Raw genomic sequence first — 19,725 nt, forward strand, 5'->3', positions numbered from 1 at the left:
GGGAAGAAGACATCCATAGAGGGCACTAGAAAGCTCCAACATATTTGTAGGACTCCAGACACATATTTCTATGTTACAGGGCTGTGTGAAAACTCCGGAAAGGCATGAAAAGGCCTTAAAATCTTTGGCGAAACTCCAAGCTCTGAACAAGCAGAACATGAAGGCTAAGGTGATTTATAAACTACCAGCCTGAACATTTAAGGTACTTTCCGTCACACACATAGGCCTTCAGCAAAGGCTGGGATGCTTTTAGGTAAAGGTGTTTAACTATTCAATCATTAGTTGACTACTAAGCTAAATGAGCAGAAACTGCAGGAGTCAAACACTTTACAGAATTTGTCCAGGAAAGTGACTAAGCAAATAAAAAGCAGCAACAATAAACACAACAGACAGCACCAACAGCAAACCATTGACAGGTAGAGTCTAATTTCCAATGTTACCATATTATATTATTTTAAATGTCTTCTTTTCTTTCTTCTTTTAAATTATACTTTAAGTTCTAGGGTACATGTGCACAATGTGCAGGTTTGTTACATATGTATACATGTGCCATGTTGGTGAGCTGCACCCATTAACTCGTCATTTACTTAGGTACATCTCCTAATGCTATCCCTCCCCCTTACCCCCAACCCATGACAGGCCCTGGTGTGTGATGTTCTCCTTCCTGTGTCCAAGTGTTCTCATTGTTCAATTCCCACCTATGAGTGAGAATATGCAGTGTTTGGTTTTTTGTTCTTGCGATAGTTTGCTGAAAATGATGGTTTCCAGCTTCATCCATGTCCCTACAAAGGACATGAACTCATCATTTTTTATGGCTGCGTAGTATTCCATGGTGTATATGTGCCACATTTTCTTAATCCAGTCTATCACTGATGGACACGTGGGTTGGTTCCAAGTCTTTGCTATTGTGAATAGTGCCGCAATAAACATATGTGTGCATGTGACTTTATAGCAGAATGATTTATAATCCTTTGGGTATATGCCCAGTAATGGGATGGCTGGGTCAAATGGTATTTCTAGTTCTAGATCCCTGAGGAATCGCCACACTCTCTTCCACAATGGTTGAACTAGTTCACAGTCCCACCAACAGTGTAAAAGTGTTCCTATTTCTCCACATCCTCTCCAGCACCTGTTGTTTCCTGACTTTTTAATGATTGCCATTCTGACTGGTGTGAGATGGTATCTCATTGTGGTTTTGATTTGCATTTCTCTGATGGCCAGTGATGATGAGCATTTTTTCATGTGTCTGTTGGCTGCATAAATGTCTTCTTTTGAGAAGTGTCTGTTCACATCCTTTGCCCACTTTTTGATGGGGTTGTTTGCTTTTTCTTGTAAATTTGTTTGAGTTCTTTGTAGATTCTGGATATTAGCCCTTTTGTTAGATGAGTACATTGCAAAAATTTTCTCTGATTCTGTAGGTTGCCTGTTCACTCTGATGGTAGTTTCTTTTGCTGTGCAGAAGTTCTTTAGTTTAATTAGATCCCATTTGTCAATTTTGGCTTTTGTTGCCATTGCTTTTGGTGTTTTAGACATGAAGTCTTTGCCCATGCCTATGTCCTGAATGGTATTGCCTAGGTTTTTTTCTAGAGTTTTTATGGTTTTAGGTCTAACATTTAAGTCTTTAATCCATCTTGAATTAATTTTTGTATAAGGTGTAAAGAAGGGATCCAGTTTCAGCTTTCTACATATGGCAAGCCAGTATTCCCAGCACCATTTGTTCAATAGGGGATCCTTTCCCCATTGTTTGTTTTTGTCAGGTTTCTCAAAGATCAGATGTTTGTAGATGTGTGGTATTATTTCTGAGGGCTCTGTTCTGTTCCATTGGTCTATATCTCTGTTTTGGTACCAGTACCATGCTGTTTTGGTTACTGTAGCCTTGTAGTATAGTTTGAAGTCAGGTAGTGTGATGCCTTCAGCTTTGTTCTTTTGGCTTAGGATTGACTTGGCAATGCTGGCTCTTTTTTGGTTCCATATGAACTTTAAAGTAGTTTTTTCCAATTCTGTGAAGAAAGTCATTGGTAGCTTGATAGGGATGGCATTGAATCTATAAATTATCTTGGGCAGTATGGCCATTTTCATAATGTTGGTTCTTCCTATCCATGGGCATGGAATGTTCTTCCATTTGTTTGTATCCTCTTTTATTTCATTGAGCAGTGGTTTGTAGTTCTCCTTGAAGAGGTCCTTCACATCCCTTGTAAGTTGGATTCCTAGGTATTTTATTCTCTTTGAAGCAATTGCAAATGGGATTTCACTCATGATTTGGCTCTCTGTTTGTTTGTTATTGGTGTGTAAGAATGCTTGTGATTTTTGCACATTGATTTTGTATCCTGAGACTTTGCTGAAGTTGCTTATCAGCTGAAGGAGATTTCGGGCTGAGATGATGGGGTTTTCTAAATATACAATCATGTCATCTGCAAACAGGGACAATTTGACTTCCTCTTTTCCTAATTGAATACCCTTTATTTCTTTCTCCTGCCTGATTGCCCTGGCCAGAACTTCCAACACTATGTTGAATAGGAGTGGTGAGAGAGGGCATCCCTGTCTTGTGCCAGTTTTCAAAGGGAATGCTTCCAGTTTTTGCCCCTTCAGTATGATATTGGCTGTGGTCTTTTCAATTAACAATTAGAAGATATGCAAAAAGAAGGTATGCAAAACCATGTACAGATAAAAGAGTGGCCAATAGAAACTGTTTCTGAGGAAACCTAGACATTAAACTTACTTAACAATAACTTTGTCTGCTATTTTAAATATACTTAAGTAACTAAAGGAAACTGTAATGAACTAAAGAAAAGTATGAGAATGATGTCTTACCAAATAGAGAATATCAGTAAGTAGAAATTATTAAGAAGCAGCAAATCAAATTTTCGAATAGAAAAGTATAAAACAGAAATGAAAAATTTACAGGAGGGGTTCAAGAACTGATCTGAGGTAGGAGAAGAAAGAATCCAGGAACTTGAAGATAGTTCAATTAGTCTGCAGATCGGGGGAAAAAGAATGAAGAAAAATGAACAGAGTCTCAAGACTGTGTGATACCAGCAAGCATGCATAATAGGAATTCTAGGAGTGGAGAGAGAGTAAAGAAAGACTATTTGAAGAAATAAGAAATGCAAATTCCTCAAATTTGGTAAAAAGTATTAATTTATACATTCAGGAAGCTCAACAGACTCTAAGAAGGACAAACTGAAAGAGATCCACACTTAGTCACATGATAACCAAACTGCCAAAAGTCAAAGAGAGAATTTTTACAGCAGCAAGAGAGAAGTAGTTAACCAAAACAGAAAACAAGAAGTTCTCAATATGAGTAAGCTGACTTCTCATCAGAAACCATGGCGACCAGAAGGCAGTGGGATGACATAGTCAACGTTTTGAAGGAAAAAGACTGTAAATCAAGAATTCTATATCCAGCAAAACTATCCTTCAAAACAGAAGGTGAAATTAAGGATTTAAAAAACCCAGAATTTGAGACTAGCACATCTGCCCTACAAGAAATAGGAAGGAAATTCCTTTAGGCTGAATGAAAGGAAACTAGACAGTAACTCAAATCCAAACAATGACATAAAAAGCACTGGAAAAGTTAATTACATAGATAAATATAAAAGCCAGAATAAATGTACTTTGTTTGTGTTTCTTTTATTTTCTTATCAGATTTAAAATACAGTTGTATAAATACATACGTACATAAAGCAATATTAGAAATCTTCACTGATGGGAATATAAAATATAAAGATGTGATTTATTTGTATGACAATAGCACAAAGCAAGAAAAAGCTAACAGGTATATAGAAGCAAAGTGAAAAATAAAGCTAAAATATCCATGTTATATTTAGCATGGTCTTCAGTTGGGACTAAGAAATCAGTATTAGGAACTCATTTGCAAGAATTTAATATGAAAAAGTTTCTTTGGAAAATATTTGTTTACTTATTACTAGTGTTCTTTAAAATTCTCTGTACCTCGCTCTACTAACAAAATCAAGTCATACCATTTTATTTCCTTGATAAATCTCTACTGTTTGTCAGACTGCAGTGAATTCTGAGATTTTCTTCTGTTCAATATCTTGTTGAATAAGGAAATGTCACAATTTAATACTGTAATCTCTTCACTCATTTTTATACACTCCAAACTTTAACAACACTGTACCAGAAGATTTTTTAAAAGGAAAGAGAAAAGTGCATAAGTTACACATTTACTGAGAAAAATATGACTGAGATATTGTGTTACACAGAACTTTATACCTAGATTTTCTTTTCTTGCAATCTCCAGTTTCCCCACAAAAGTTCTTTGTTTTCCTCCCACAGTAAGATATTTCCCAAAGGCCTTCCTGAGGAGTACTCAGTAGCTGCCATGTTTCGAGTACGAAGAAACGCCAAAAAGGAACGGTGGTTTCTGTGGCAGGTTTTAAACCAGCAGAATATTCCACAGGTAAAGTACCATTAGAGTTGTGCTCATTAGTTTTCCTTGTGTAATTAAGCCAGGTGAATTATTTGAACTGTGTGCACAAATTTGCGAGTAGATCTAGTATCCAAATGTTCTATCCTTTAGAGGGATCATCAACAAGAAAATGCAAGTATTCTCGTAGTTAAGATGGCCTTGCTGAGATCCATAATATGAGAGTATAGTGGATAACATAGTGTTAGTTTTTGTTTTTATTTTACTTCTAGGTCCATATTTTGTTTAAAGATGTAAAACTGCATTCTCTTTACAACTGCTTCATTAACTAATTCTTTCTAAGTAACACATTCTTCATCTTCCTTCTGTCGTCTCTAATGTTATATATTATTTTTAAAGCAGTTTATCATTTCATTGGACAACTCTTGGTGAATAAAGAGTTGAGACTTAAATATTTATCCCATCAATAAAAATTTATGGAACACATACTATATGCTAGGTAGTGACAAGAAAAGAGATCTGAAAAACAGAATTTGTATTATCAGGGAGCATAAGGCGTAAGGAGATGACATCTAGGAGAACAACATAATATAGCATAATTATAATACAGTGGAACAAGTGCAGTGGTAGAGTTAAGCTTAGTGTTGGGTGTGGACAATGGGAGCACCGAAAGGGCAGCTCATCGGAATTGGGGGATGGAGAGAGCAGGAATCTAGGAGCGCATACAGAAGAGATGGCGTTTGGGATGCAAAGAAGGAATGCTGGCACTCCAGCGAGGGGAGAGGAACCTCAAAATTACTTATTGGCACCATATATTAGTTTTTACTTGTGTACATATCCGTTGAAATGTTTTAAATCATCACTGATCTTTTAATCTGTTAATAGAGCTACAATTTTATGATGAGTAGATCAACCAAGAGTATGTCCTCTATAAAATGTGTTTTCTCTGTACCTTGCAAAGTATCAATGGTGAAAGAATTGATCTTCGCTTCCCTACTTAGGGAAATGATCACATTCTTAGTCTTCTTAAATTGGTAACCTTAAATTCCTGTGTTACTAATACAGAGCAATAATTTATATATCTTATAAAATTTTATCTATAGTGTATATAAATTATGTATATATAAACTTATAAATGGCTTATATAAACATTTAAAATAACTACACACACACACACACACACACACACTCTTAGATGTTCTCTTAGGAAGGAGCATATTACATTCACCAGAATGCCCCATTTCTAAACCATTTTTGTAGTGGTGTTTGCTGTTCTTTTATTTTAACAAATCTGGTGGACACAAGTGTCATCTGAAATATTTTACTAAGTGCCTCAGTTATACTAATATGCATCTTGAGCTTTTCTTTGTGTGCTTTAATAATTTTGAACATTGATTTTTAAAACATTTAAAGATACTTTACATTTTTGCAGATTTCTATAGTAGTTGATGGTGGAAAGAAGGTGGTGGAATTTATGTTTCAAGCCACAGAGGGAGATGTGTTGAACTACATTTTTAGAAATCGAGAACTCCGTCCTTTGTTTGATCGTCAGTGGCACAAACTTGGCATTAGTATACAATCCCAGGTCATTTCACTTTATATGGATTGTAATTTAATTGCGAGGAGGCAGACTGATGAAAAGGACACTGTGGATTTCCATGGACGGACAGTTATTGCTACGCGAGCTTCAGATGGCAAGCCTGTGGATGTAAGTAGTGATGTTAGTTGTGAAAGAGAACTAAAATTTCTAAGTAAAAAAAAAATCTTATTAAAAACATCCTCCTTTTATTACTGTGTAATAGATTCCCTTCTCATCAATTTTATTAATTTAATTAATTTGCTGTCAGATGTGTGAAGAACAGCTATGTTATTTCCAATTGTATTTTCACATGTATTATTTTCACTCCATTTTATACACATTTTCTCCAGCCTGGGAATTGAAAATAATTAGGTCATGCCTTAAAAAATTAGATTATTAAAAGTAAAAATTGAAAATATGATACAAAATATAATCTTGGTCTAAGTTCATATGTTTTAAATAGAAAGGGCTGGAAAAAGCTGAAGTTCAAATTAAATGGTTCCAGGTTATCTGCTATTTTCATTCAAGAACAATAGACTATTCATCCTTACAATAGCAATTACTTTGTATTGCAGACTATTTTTTATAAGCTTATAATGGTTTTTCAGGGTTCTATTGTACAGAAAACATCACTAAATGTATTAGTAGGTCATTTGAAAGAGAAAAATTGCCTAGTAAAACCCTTTTGGTTAAAAAGTCACTTTAAATATTACATATGAAGCTAACATGATATAGATTTATTATTGATTTCCCTAGAGAACAAGGTCTGTAATCTTAAAAAAGTTAGATATATCTAAATTTGATGGCTGCACGTTTTCTTAGTTTATTGTGTATAAACAGTTTATAGTTTATTTCTTAGAGTTTTTGCAAGAATGGGATCCAGTCTTGGACCTCAATCTAAGAAGATTGAGTGTTCTATGTCCTGTGTCTCATTAACTTCTCACCCAAGGATAGAATTGATCCCGGGCTAGGCGCAGTGGCTCATGCCTGTAATCCCAGCACTTTGCGAGGCCGAGGTGGGCAGATGACGAGGTCAGGAGATCGAGACCATCCTGGCTAACACGGTGAAACCCTGTCTCTACTAAAAATACAAAAAATTAGCCAGATGTGGTGGCACACGCCTGTAATCCCAGCTACTCGGGAGGCTGAGGCAGGAGGGGGAGGTTACAATGAGCCAAGATCATGCCACTGCACTCCAGCCTGAGCGACAGAGCAAGACTCTGTCTCAAAAAACAAAAAACAAACAAACAAACAAAAGAATTGATCCCACAATTTGAGGCTAAAGAATATCATGTGAATCCTTATAAAAAGGATATAGGTAAAAACCGTGGTATTACAGTGGTTTCATAATTTCATGTGGATTCTTGGTTCATTTGAGGATAAACTTGAAGGCATGTCACAATGATGCAATATTTTTTGAGATAGTCACTGTTTGAGTTAAACAAACAAAATACATATTTTTATAAAAGATTATTGGTTCTACTGAAACTTTGAGTGGATTAATTTTTCATCATCTCTGTACAAGCTCTGTGATTCATAAGATCTGTTATGGTGTGAAAATGTGTTTATTTGGGCTGTGTGTTATTGAAAAAAATTATCGTGATTTAGTTTTATTTCACCTATCCCACCTGTGTGTTTTTGTGAGAAAGTGACAAAACTGATATGAAGATTTTTTTTTAAATCAACTCAGCATTTTGACAAGCATCAGTACAGATTTAGCCTTAAGCATTCTCCTTCTAAAGCACTATATCAGTGAAGCATTCTAAAGTAATGAATGAATAAACAAAGCATAAACTATTCTGACTGTCATTTCAATGTCATGGAACTCAATCAGGTTGTAATCCTTTGAAAATTGATCATCTATCTTTAGTTAAGTAAAAACAATTCATAAGCAGGACCTGGTACAATGGATGGTACATAATAGGATTTCAATATTTATTGACTATTTTGATAACAGTGATAATAAAAAAGTTTAGTTAAGAACAATATTAATTAACTGGAGTTCTCATTCTTCATTCTAAATAATTCATATGTTACTGCTGGTATTTCATTATACTATGTAAGACAGTGTATTTAAATTTTATAAATAAAAATTAACCTTAATAACCTTGCAAAAAGTTTCAGAACATAAATCATTACATTTCATTCAGTCTCATGATTTTGCATTTTCTGCAAATCTTAGGCTGCTCATGAATCTGTAAGATGTCTGGAGTTGTTAATGCATTCTATGAACTGAATTGATTTTGTTCATCTGAGGTGAAAAGTAAAAGTTACAGATTTTTCCCCCCTTTTTGCTTTTAAAGTTGAAGTAGAGATTCACCACTAATCACAAATGCCTGCTTTCTATTATTATAGGATTAATTATTATAAGATTAGAGTTGGGTCTTTCTATATAAAGTACTTATTGACCTCAAAATAATGCATTATTTAATACATTTCAGTGCTTAAAGAATTCAAACAGCCTATTTAAGAATTTATTACATTGCTATTTTATCAATAATCAGTACTATTTACTTTTTCTTAGGTGTTGATTTGATCTTGCATTTAAAGGCATGACTATACTTTCCTTGAACTACAGTTAATTTCATGTCCAAATGCCAAAAAAAGAGAAATCTGCTAAGCAAATAGAAGGAATCAATTATTTTTGTAAAAAGGTTGTTAGCCTTGCTTAGATTATACCAATATAATATAAAATCAATAGGTTTTAGGCAGAATTCATGAAATATAGATAAAAATTTTTTTTTCCTTGTTGGTAAGTGAACACCTATTTCAGTGCCTCAAATAGGAGTCTGGAAGTACAAATAAAGCCTTTCTCATCATGTGCTCATATCTTTGATTTTACCTTTTCTCCAATTTTTTTTATTTTGAAATGGCCTCATTTTGTGGGCATTCTTTACTGTAGTGTAAAACAATAACTTTTTTAAAATTAAGTACTTCTATTTTATTGTTTGAAACAGCTAGCCAAGGTTTGCAATTGCTTTCATTACCTGATTTCCTTTATCTATAGATCCGTCTCTATATCCAACTCTATGTCTCTCAAGTAGTCCACAAAACAATGAATCCTACATTTAATAAAAACATTAAAATATCCACCAGTAATTTATTTATATTAGCTTCCTTTTTCTTTCTGATTAAATTACTGTAGTTCTTAACTGCCTGAATGTGATTCCGAAAAACTAAAGATGTTTCTTATTACTAATTTTTTAATAGATTGAACTTCACCAACTTAAAATCTACTGCAGTGCAAACCTCATAGCTCAAGAAACATGTTGTGAAATATCAGATACTAAGGTAAGTTAATTTTCTTTGCATATGAAGAATGAAGAACGCCAATTATCTTTTAGTGGCATAGTTTGTAGAGTCCAAATGTAGGGTAGCACTGAGTGTGTTCTGTTGAAGCCAGGTGGGTAACTTATTCCTAGTAAGAAAGCCTTCATAGTGCTTTCTCATGGTTACTTTCAACAGTTTTAATCCCAGCATTTCACCCTTAATTTTGAGGGTAATATATCCTCACTTTGAACTCAATATAACTTAAAGTTATGCCTTTCTTCCTAAACTATGTTCTGACAGCAGCATCATTTCCAGTTACAGAAGTTTTAAATCTGTGATCATACTTTATTCTCACTCATTTTCCTTTTCTACCCTGTCACCCATCCTGGCTAGCTTTCCTTTGACATAGACTTTTCATCCTTATCTTCCATTTTCCTGTTACTGCCAAAGTGTACATTTACCTCGTGTCTGGGATATCAATCATTATTGGATCAACTGCCTTCGCTATGTCCTGCCCCTTTGCTTTGCAGCATAACCAGAATAAGTCTGAGTCACTGCTTTGTATATTCATTCACTCTCTTCCAGCAAACACTTTATTCAGAAACACTGATCTTCTAAACACTGTGCTAAGGAACAGGGCTAACAAACATGATTAAGGCACATTCCCTGCCCTCTCTTCATGTCTTTCTTTTAAGTGACTCCTGTTGGAAGTGAAATATAAATGCAGTTTCTCAGCCTCTCATTCTAAATATTCCCAACCTAACCATACAACTGTTACCTACTTATACCAATCTTTCATTACAAGAAAAATACTAAATTCAATACTTTCTGTATCTCTCAGTGTAATGGCCGTGTGTGCTATCTTATATTACTAGGTATAATTATATTTGTTTTTAAATTGATTTAAGTACAATTCAGACTCAGTAAGGGAAGTTTTACCTTGATAAACTTTTTTATTCCTAATGCTTCATTTGGAAAAAGTAGACAATCATTTTTTGATTTATTGACTTATCAACTACTAAAAAAGATAAATGGGACAGAAAGATATTCAAAGGGGACTGGTTCTAAAAAAAAGTACAGAAAGAGCATATGAAAAGTGCAAATAAAAGGTGAAAATGTCTTTTCTTTGGATCTTAGATTTCATAAATGTTCTATACTTGCCATAGAAAATTATATGAAAATTTTATCAACAATTTATGATTCAAAAATATTTTTGACTTTTGTAGCTCACTTTGGGTAGTGAAATAAGAATGTGACCAAAGCATAGCTTAAAGCATAGCTTTAGTGACTTAAAGCATAGCTAAGTCTTTCAAATATTATATGTTTTGCTTTTGTAACTTGGCTTTATAAAGCATATCTCCAATCCACTTCATGTATCTCATTCCAAGTAAAATGCCAGCCAGCCAAATATCTTTCTATAAATATCTGAAAAGATAATTTAGAATGCCAATCTACAGACTTGAAATACCTAGACTTCCTGGAGCTACACATTTAAATCTTAAAGATGTTAATTCCCCCAAAATTTTGTTTTTAATTATGCTTTTTTGATGTCAGAGTTTTTAAAGTAATAACTTTCTCTGATTGTAAAGTAATATAATGATATTTTGATATATCTGAATATTATATAATTAGCCAGTAATCACTGCCCTTTATCATTATATTAATGTAATAGAAACTTTCCACCTGATTTATGAGGAAATTGTTTAAGAAGTATAGGTGATGAATTGGGTGGAATGGTTGGTAATTCAAAGCAGTGACATGATCTCACACATTATGAACAAAAGATTTTTAAATCATATTTTGAAAAGATTATTTGGGAGTTAGTTTTAAAGAATAGAACACAAGGTAGGAATGTATCTCTGACTATGGAAAAAATAAGGAAAGACTGTATTTTTGCTGACAATTATTTGGAGGGGATATCACCATTCATTTAATGACTAACAAAAAATAGAAACGTACTACATTTTATGAATAGGAATGTACAGTTGGAAGGATAAATAATTATATAAAAGCCATTTAAATGCATCTGCTCTACTTCTGATTCGAATTGTATTTATTTTCTTTTTTGTTGCAAAATGTTTTGAACTCAGAAATTTTTAATGTAGTTGCTTAAATATCTAATTTTGTCCTGGAATTTCAAATCACACATGTTTTCTGGTTGTCAATATTTTATAAAGCATTTCAAAGGCAACATTTTTTAAAGATCACCTATAAAGATGCTTCTTTGTTTTTATTGGATTTTCAGTTTCTAAAGTAGTTAAGTTTCATGACTCTAGATATGAAAAGAATGAAGAACACATATTAAGAGAAGGATGAAATCAGTAACATTTGTTGAAAATAAATGAGAAATGTGGTTAAATTTTTAAGGGCTAATACTGAATATGTGTCAAATCAAAACCAGAGGTTTTACGAGGAGAAGAGTCCTTACTTGTATGTTTGGTGTTGCCTCTAGGCACTTTTTGTGGAGTGTGGACAGGTTTATGGTGAAGCCTGAGACATACTTTTAAAGTTATTTAAATCCTCAATTTAATATAGTGACTCAGTTATCCAGAGCAGAATTGTGAATTCTAAGTGGGTCTTGGTTATCTGACTGGAAAGCCATGAGGTAAGAACTGGCTGAAAAATCATATCAAATCAAATGAGATGAATGAACTGTTTTGGTAATAACCTTGTTCCATTCAAATATACAATAGTTTTTAGACTTTCAAATTTGGGAACTTGTTAGGATAAATAATCATGAAATCTGGAGAGAGTAGATTTGAAAGAACTAGTGGTGGATACAGTAAACTAGTTGCTGTATTTCTGGGTGTTGGTTTTGTTACAGTTTTTATTGTAATTATCAAAGAATTCAACTACTACCAAGTTTTTTTTTTATTTCTTATTTCCAACTTTTATTTTAAGTTCAGGGGTACATTTGCAGGATGTGCAGGTTTGTTACATAGGTAAACATGCGCCATGATGGTTTCCTGCACAGATCATCAAAATGAATTTTTGTTACAAAAGTTATCTATGTTTACTGGAAAATATAGCCAAATCCATAAAAGAAAATAAATATCAATCATGATTTCAACCACAGTAGATAACCACAGATAATATTTTAGTTTTGTATCCTGAAAATACTTTACCATGCATTTATAATTTGTGGTATACAAAGTAATGTATTAACTCTCTCCTAGTGCTTTCTCTTCGTGAAATTGCAAATTCAGAGTGGAAAACTATGGTGAGAAGTCTGGTACATGATGTTGAGAAAAAACAATGTGTTTATCCTCCTCAGATTCTCCATTTGGGTTAATTTTTTAAAAAATGTTCGTTGCTTTGTAACCAAATTGCACTTCACTTTGTCCAGCATGCTCTGAACCCACTGGATAAGTATAAAATGCACTACTTGTCTGTTGTAGTGGAGACCTTTTTAATATCTTTAAAGAACAGTAGACTAGAACAAAGTATACTTTGATTTAATAAATGTTGTCTAAGAGTGTAAAAATAATTTATTTTCTACTTTATATGCTTTAATAATCATCTTGTTGAAGGAAACCATATTTTATAGGTTCAAATTACATGTTTCAACTTTAATTTTTGTTCCCAAAAGATGTATTCACATATTGTTTGTACAAATTATTTTATTGCAACAATACAATTATTATAAATGTATGAAATTTCTGTACTTATCAAAAAGTTACCTAATGTAACTTTGTAATTCCTTACCAAGACCATTATTTTAAATATTTTTCTTGCATGTTGTCAGTAGAAGAAAACACATGGGCTCAGGCGGAAAGTGCAAAAGTGTGATAAACATTCTCACACTGGTGTCAACTTTTGGTTAGTAAGAAGCAGTTCTTGCAGGCAACCTCAGCAATCCCTAGTTTAGTGGGAGCCAGTGTTTGGAACATGAGAATGTTTGGAATTGACCCCATTTCCTAAAGCCTCTTTTTGGATTTTAGTGCCCAGAGCAGGATGGCTTTGGAAATATTGCATCATCATCGGTAACTGCTCATGCCAGTAAAATGTCTTCATATCTGCCAGCAAAGCAGGAACTTAAAGACCAGTGCCAGTGCATTCCAAACAAGGTATGCTAGTTTTAATTGGTGCACACTGAAAGCCACTCCAGACTATGAGCCCAGCTCCTTGAATGTGGCCTCTGTTCACAGAATGTGTCTTGCCGTTCAGTGTTTGTTGAAGTAAATACCTCAGTTACTGGGGTGGGTTAAGAAAAAGGCATTGAAGATAGGACTTCCTGGATTCTTACCTGGATAGTTTCAAGCCCATCTGAACTTCCTTCCAGGGCGTGAACTAGAATGAATAGAAAAGAGAAGGGAGGAACTACCTGTACAACAGGCAAGTACTGAGTACTTAGCATGTGCCAGGAATAGGCTGAAGTTCTGGGAATTCACAGTTGAAGAAAACACAGTGCCTGCTCTTCAAAAACATACACAAAAATATTCTACATTGTATTTCTTTTTCTGTGTAGACTGTGTTTTTCCAGCATCCCTAAATTTTCAACTGGCTGTCTCCATCCACCATAAGTTATTAGGGGAATATACAGAGGGGCTCTGTTGTTACTCAAATAATTTGTTTCATCTGCACCAATATGATCCCCTGGTCAAGAAGGCTGTGCCATGGACCTTTATGAACTTCCTTTATGGATGTTAATGGCAGTCACAAAGCCCGTGCTAAAAGGCTGAGTGGTGTCTTGGTGGCTTTTTCCAGTGCCCATACCTGAGGAAAGGAGAAGTTGCCCCAGTTTCTAGAGCAGAGTGTGCCCTAGCACTGTGACTTAAAACATGTCATCGACTTACTCATCCACCACCACTTCAACTCCTGGCTGAGCCAGATGGGGATGGGGTGAAAGTTTAAGGGAAACTTTCATTTTTTCTAGTGGCCAATATTGCAGAGTAAGCTCTACGAGAAAGGCAAGGTTCGGGGGTCCGTAGAGAAACAGCTTGTGTTCCAGCTCATGGAAGGTCTGGAGGAGATGATGCTAAATGGTGTTTGGAAGAGTGAGGAACAGTGAATGGAATTCCGTTGGCATGCCCTTTTCCCCTTGTTCACGTGGCTCACTATTCCTCACTCTAAGCATCAGCTCAGAGGAGAACAAAGCGTTATCTTGCTATTGCCAGCTTCACATTTATAAACCATTTGGCTTTAGATCAATGTGACAGAATGTTTGCTAACACAGATATGCATTTTTGCTCAGGGAGAAGCAGGATTACCAGGAGCTCCGGGTTCACCTGGGCAGAAAGGGCAGAAAGGAGAGCCGGTAAGAAAAAAACAAATACTGATGGAGAAAACGGGGTTTTGTTAAAAAATGACTTAAAAATGTGTTCATCTCATTTTTCTTTATTCTGTACAAATATATGTTTCTATAAAAGGCTATCAAAGACTATATTAAAATGCTGATTACTGAAATAAAGACTATCAGCATTCTAGTCAGCTTTTGAATTCATATTGGTAGGCTGGTGTGAACTTTGGAAAGATCTGGAACTGCAAGTCTTTGTACCTATAAGCTCTAGCAAAACTGTGAAGCAGAAAAGTCTATTTTCTAGCTGTGCCCTAGCCTTCTTTAGCATTCCCTTCCCCAAATCCCTGTTGAATTCTTGCTTCTCTTGTCTTTTGATACATCCCCACCAGAGATTTTTCTGTAGCTCTCTACCTTTTTTTTTAAAACGGCCAACTTTTTTTGAATACTTTCTGTGTATGAGGTATGTTGCTTGGTGTTGTAGAGCACATAAAGACAAATAGGATATATTCCCTGTTCTCAATGATTTTACATCTAGAAAGAGATCATGGAAAATTACAAGGCCATATGTGTTAGGTGCTGTAGGAGAGTTGCAAGTGTCCTGGAGAAATGATCTGGGGAGCTAGGGAGGATTTAATGGAGGAATGGCCAGTGGACTGGACCTCTAAGTGTGTAATTCTAGGCTATATCCCATGCTTAGAGATTTGTCTTTCCCTTCTCCCACGACTCAAAACTTAACTGTAATGTTTCTGACTCTTTTGAGTACATCTTTTGTCAGCTAATCAGGTAAATGAATGAGCACTGTTAGAAGTTGATTCTGTTTTTATTCTCTCTCCAAGGTAAAATAGATTTTAATTCCTTTCCTGCCTTAACTTGGGAAGTCCATGATTCTAAATTATTTGTATAATCTATTGCTCCCCCCCCCCCTTTAAAAAGACAGGAGACGGAAGTCTGAGAAATGACTGATCCCTCAAAGCTTCAACAAAGCTAAAGTCATTTGATTCCTGAAGGAATGTATTCCCATGTACCTTGCATGGGAACTTCTGACAACTCAGCAGGTGTTTGAAAAAGATTTTTGAGGAGGGACAGGCCATTTATTATTGCTCTTTAAAATGCATTGCTTGGGGTACCTTTACTTTCAGTATCATTTTATGAAAATTCAAAATAATTTAACAATATCTGATTCTAAAGACCACTTCAATCAAACTAAACATACAAATCATTATACCAATAGCAAGTATTTGTTTCATGGTTACATGTACCAGACACTGAGAAGAGTGTTTTAGATATGTTATCATACTTGATCCTTACACTCACTCTTCATGTTAGGGATTAGTATTAGCATTTTACAGATGGAAAAACTGAAGCTTAGGGGGGTTAAATTATTGCCCAGTGCCACATAGCTTGTGGCCAAACTGGGATCTGAACCCAGTAGGTCTGTTGACTACTCATGACCAGTATCCATTTTTAAGGCTGCCACTGTGTTCTAAAAGCAATTCAGTATTATGTATCTGTGGTCTTTGATCAGGTACTTCCACTTGCGATATTTTACTCTTAAAACATCATTTAAAGATGCCAGCCTAGTGTCTCTATCCTCATTTTACAGCTGAGAGCCACACATAGGTAAAATGATGTGCCCAAGGTAACACAATTAAGAGGACTCAGAAAGTGGGAAGATCTCTGAGTTAATCCCAACTCTTCTCTGGTTAGAGGGTGAATTTGGCCAAGCCACTCAGACTCTCCATACATAAGTTTTCTTATCTGCAATGGAAGGTGTTCTCACTTATCTGTTATACCTATATTATAAAGTGACACAAAAATGCCTTGAAACAAATGCATGTGGCTTAATTTTTGGTGACTGTGATTTATACACGTTCACATACACATTTCTTAACTTGTCTTTTCACTTCTTTGATTTATCAATTCCTTCATATTTAAGATTGCTGGCACAGGAAGAAATTTCATGTGTTGCTTTTAGGAAAAATACCCTGCCCACTGAAAAAAAAAATCTATGTCATAAGTACAGTCCTATTTGAATAATTATTTTAAAAATCGTTAAATCGACTTTAAATTCTTTTCTAAAGATTAAGTGCTTAGTCACTGTTGTTAGAGCCTATACCTTTTAAGAATGCATTTCCCCCCTCGATTCCCTTTAATCATAAATAGACATCTCTCGCTTTAACATTTAAATATTTATTTTTCTTTATTCATTCATCCATCAACACCTATTTATTGAGCTCCTGCTATTATAATAAAAAATGTGCCAGACTTTGGAGCCTTAGCAGTAATAATAAAATACAGGGCCTGTTCTCACCGAGTTTACAATCTTGTGACAGTTTGTTCACAGAACATTCTCTCCTTCTATAGAAACTAAAACCAGTAGAAAAGAACTAAGAAAAATTAATAAAAATGGATAAATATTAGCCAATTTATTGTATGTCAAATCTATAAAATATACAAAAATGTATCTTAGAGTAACAATGCATTATATGACTTCTCATCTGCAGTATGTTTTAAGAATATTAACATTTGTTTTAAATTCCATGATAATTCTTAATGGCAAGAGATTTTAGTGGCAACGTAAAAACAGCTGGAATAAAGGAAATTTATAATCTACACAACGAATAACTAATCTGTTTATTTCCCTTATCTTTTCAATACATGCACCCACATTTGATTAAACCAACATATGCTCTGCCTTGTAAAAATGACTTTAGATGACCATGACCATGAATGCATTCAACCTTCCTGGCACTTGAAATAAACATGGATGTATTGTTTCATTTTAAGGAATGGAGGATGGGTTTATTTCTGCTCCTGTTGCACTATGTGATCTTGCAACTTTAATGTGCAATAAATAAAGAAGGCTTTCCTTCATTTTTGATTCTGGCATGTAATTGTCATTATTAGAGCAGGTGCACGAAAGAATGTCTACATAACTTGAAGATCGAAAGTCATTTTTGCTCTAAGGCATATTCAGTAGTAAATTTTGTGAAATGATCAGAAGTGCAATGTTACTAAGGGAATCAGATGTTGTTCTAAAGGTTTTCTTTTTGATCTGTAAGCCCAAGAAAGAATATTCAGAGGAGGTAGAACAGTATGTTGGAAAGAGTACCACTTTGGAGCCTGAACCAGTTAGGATCGAATCCTCTCCACCTCTTACTTGCTTTGAAAATTATCCTTAATAATACCTAGCCAGTGGTTGATTGTGAAGAAGGAATACAATACAATATATACACAGCACTTAGAAACTGGCATATTATAGATATTCAACAAATATATGTTTCCCCTGCTTTCTTATCCACCATATAATTGTCCATATATTGAAGGAGAGGTGGAGATAACTATTTTAGGTTGAGTTTAATTTCATTTGTGGCTTGATGAAGAACAAAGGAATCTTCATTTGTGAGATACTGCCTTAGAATTTTCAGTTTATTAGATGTAAAAATGTTGAGTTATCATCACATGCTACTTGTGGTAAATAGTAATAATTGATCAATAGTTGATTTCTTCAAAAGATTACTCAATTACTTGACTATTTCATTCAACTCTGTATCTTTTATTTCCAATATTATCTGTATCTGACCTTCTCTGGATACAATGTACTAGTTGCTTTTTTTTTTTAGACAGAGTCTTGCTCTGTCACCCAGGCTGGAGTGCAATGGTGCAATCCCTGTTCCCTGCAACATCCGCCTCCCAGGTTCAAGCAATTCTCCTGCCTCAGCCTCCTGAGTAGTTGAGATTACAGGCACCCGCCATCATGCCTGGCTAATTTTTGTATTTTTTGGTAGAGATGGGGGTTTCACCATGTTGACCAGGCTGGTCTCGAACTCCTGACCTCCGGTCATCCACCCACCTCGGCCTCCCAAAGGGCTAGGATTACAGGTGTGAGCCACTGCTCTCAGCCCAATGTGCTAGTTTTTCAAATATGTTCCTTGCATTGTTTTACTTAGATAACGTTGATTAGAAGCCATCCAGACACAATTATAACTTACTTTTTCTCATTAACTGTATATTATTAGTCTTTTGGTGCATTTTACTTTTGGCCCAATGTAATAAAGTGAGAAAAGATTTGAGAATACAACTTCCACATCTCTTTCAAATTATATATCACTACATTACAGTATTTCTAAAGGTGTTAAGATTTTTATTAATATGTTAATTGACGTAACAATTATACGTATTTATGGAGTAAAGTGTGATATTTTCATTCATTTATACAATCTGTACTAATCAAATTGGGATAATTAACATGTCCATCACCTCAAATATTCATTATTTCTTTGTATTGGGAACATTCAAGATTTTCTCTTTTAGCTATTTGAAAATATTCAATAAATTATTGTTAACCATAGTCACCCTACAGTGCTATTGAACAGCGGAGCTTATTTATTCTTTATAGCTGTAATTTTGTATCTGTTAACCAACTTCTCCCTATCCCCACTCCCACCCTTCCCAGCCCCAGTAACCATTATTCTACTCTCTACTTCTATGAGATTAACTTTTTAAACTTCTACATATAAAGGAGAACATGCAGTATTTACCCTTCTGTGCCTGGCTTATTTCACTTACAACAATGTCATTCTGACTCGTCCATGTTGCTGCAAATGATGGGATTTTACTCTTTTTTATGGCTTAATGTCATTCCATTGTGTGTGTGTGTGTGTGTGTGTGTGTATAAAACATTTTCTTTATCCATTTATTAATTGATAGACACCCATTTTGATTCCATGTATTAGCGATTGTGAGTAGTGCTGTAATAAACACAGGCTTTCAGTTATCTTTTGACCATACTTATTTCCTTTCCTTTGGATACATATCCCCGGTGGGATTTCTGGATCACATGGTAGTTCCATTTTTAGTTTTTTGAGGCATTTCCATACTGTTCTCCATAATAGCTATACTAATTTACATTCCCACTAAAAGGGTGCAAAAGTTCCCCTTTCTCCACAACTTTGGTAGCATTTTTTTCTTGGTCATTTAGATAATAGCCATTCTAAACTGGGGTAAGATGATATCTCATTTTGATTCCAGTTTGCTCCTCCCTCATGATTAATATTGAGCATTTTTTGATGTATTTCTTGGCCATTTGTATGTCTTCTTTTGAGAAGTGTCTACTCAGATCATTCACCCATTTTAAAATCAGATTTTTGGGGTTTTGTTTGTTTGTTGCTGTTGAGTTGCTTGAACTCCTTGTATATTGTGGATATTAATCCCTTGTCAGATGAATACCTTGCAAACGTTTACTCCCAT

The 19,725-nt window shown here is 34.7% G+C and overlaps 1 protein-coding gene across 1 annotated transcript in view; it reads left to right on the forward strand.

The window, feature by feature from the left end:
• The window catches only part of COL19A1 (collagen type XIX alpha 1 chain), a 337,557-nt gene that overhangs the window by 57,450 nt on the left and 260,382 nt on the right, over positions 1 to 19,725 (forward strand). Inside the window, exons 5-9 of the mRNA XM_063707696.1 lie at positions 4,297 to 4,420; positions 5,820 to 6,095; positions 9,177 to 9,257; positions 13,178 to 13,303; positions 14,431 to 14,493. Coding sequence (XP_063563766.1) covers positions 4,297 to 4,420; positions 5,820 to 6,095; positions 9,177 to 9,257; positions 13,178 to 13,303; positions 14,431 to 14,493 — 670 coding nt within the window. The remainder of the gene's footprint in view (positions 1 to 4,296; positions 4,421 to 5,819; positions 6,096 to 9,176; positions 9,258 to 13,177; positions 13,304 to 14,430; positions 14,494 to 19,725) is intronic.

Source organism: Gorilla gorilla, chromosome 5 (assembly GCF_029281585.2).
Source record: "Gorilla gorilla gorilla isolate KB3781 chromosome 5, NHGRI_mGorGor1-v2.1_pri, whole genome shotgun sequence".
NCBI classification, from domain to species: Eukaryota; Metazoa; Chordata; class Mammalia; order Primates; family Hominidae; genus Gorilla; species Gorilla gorilla.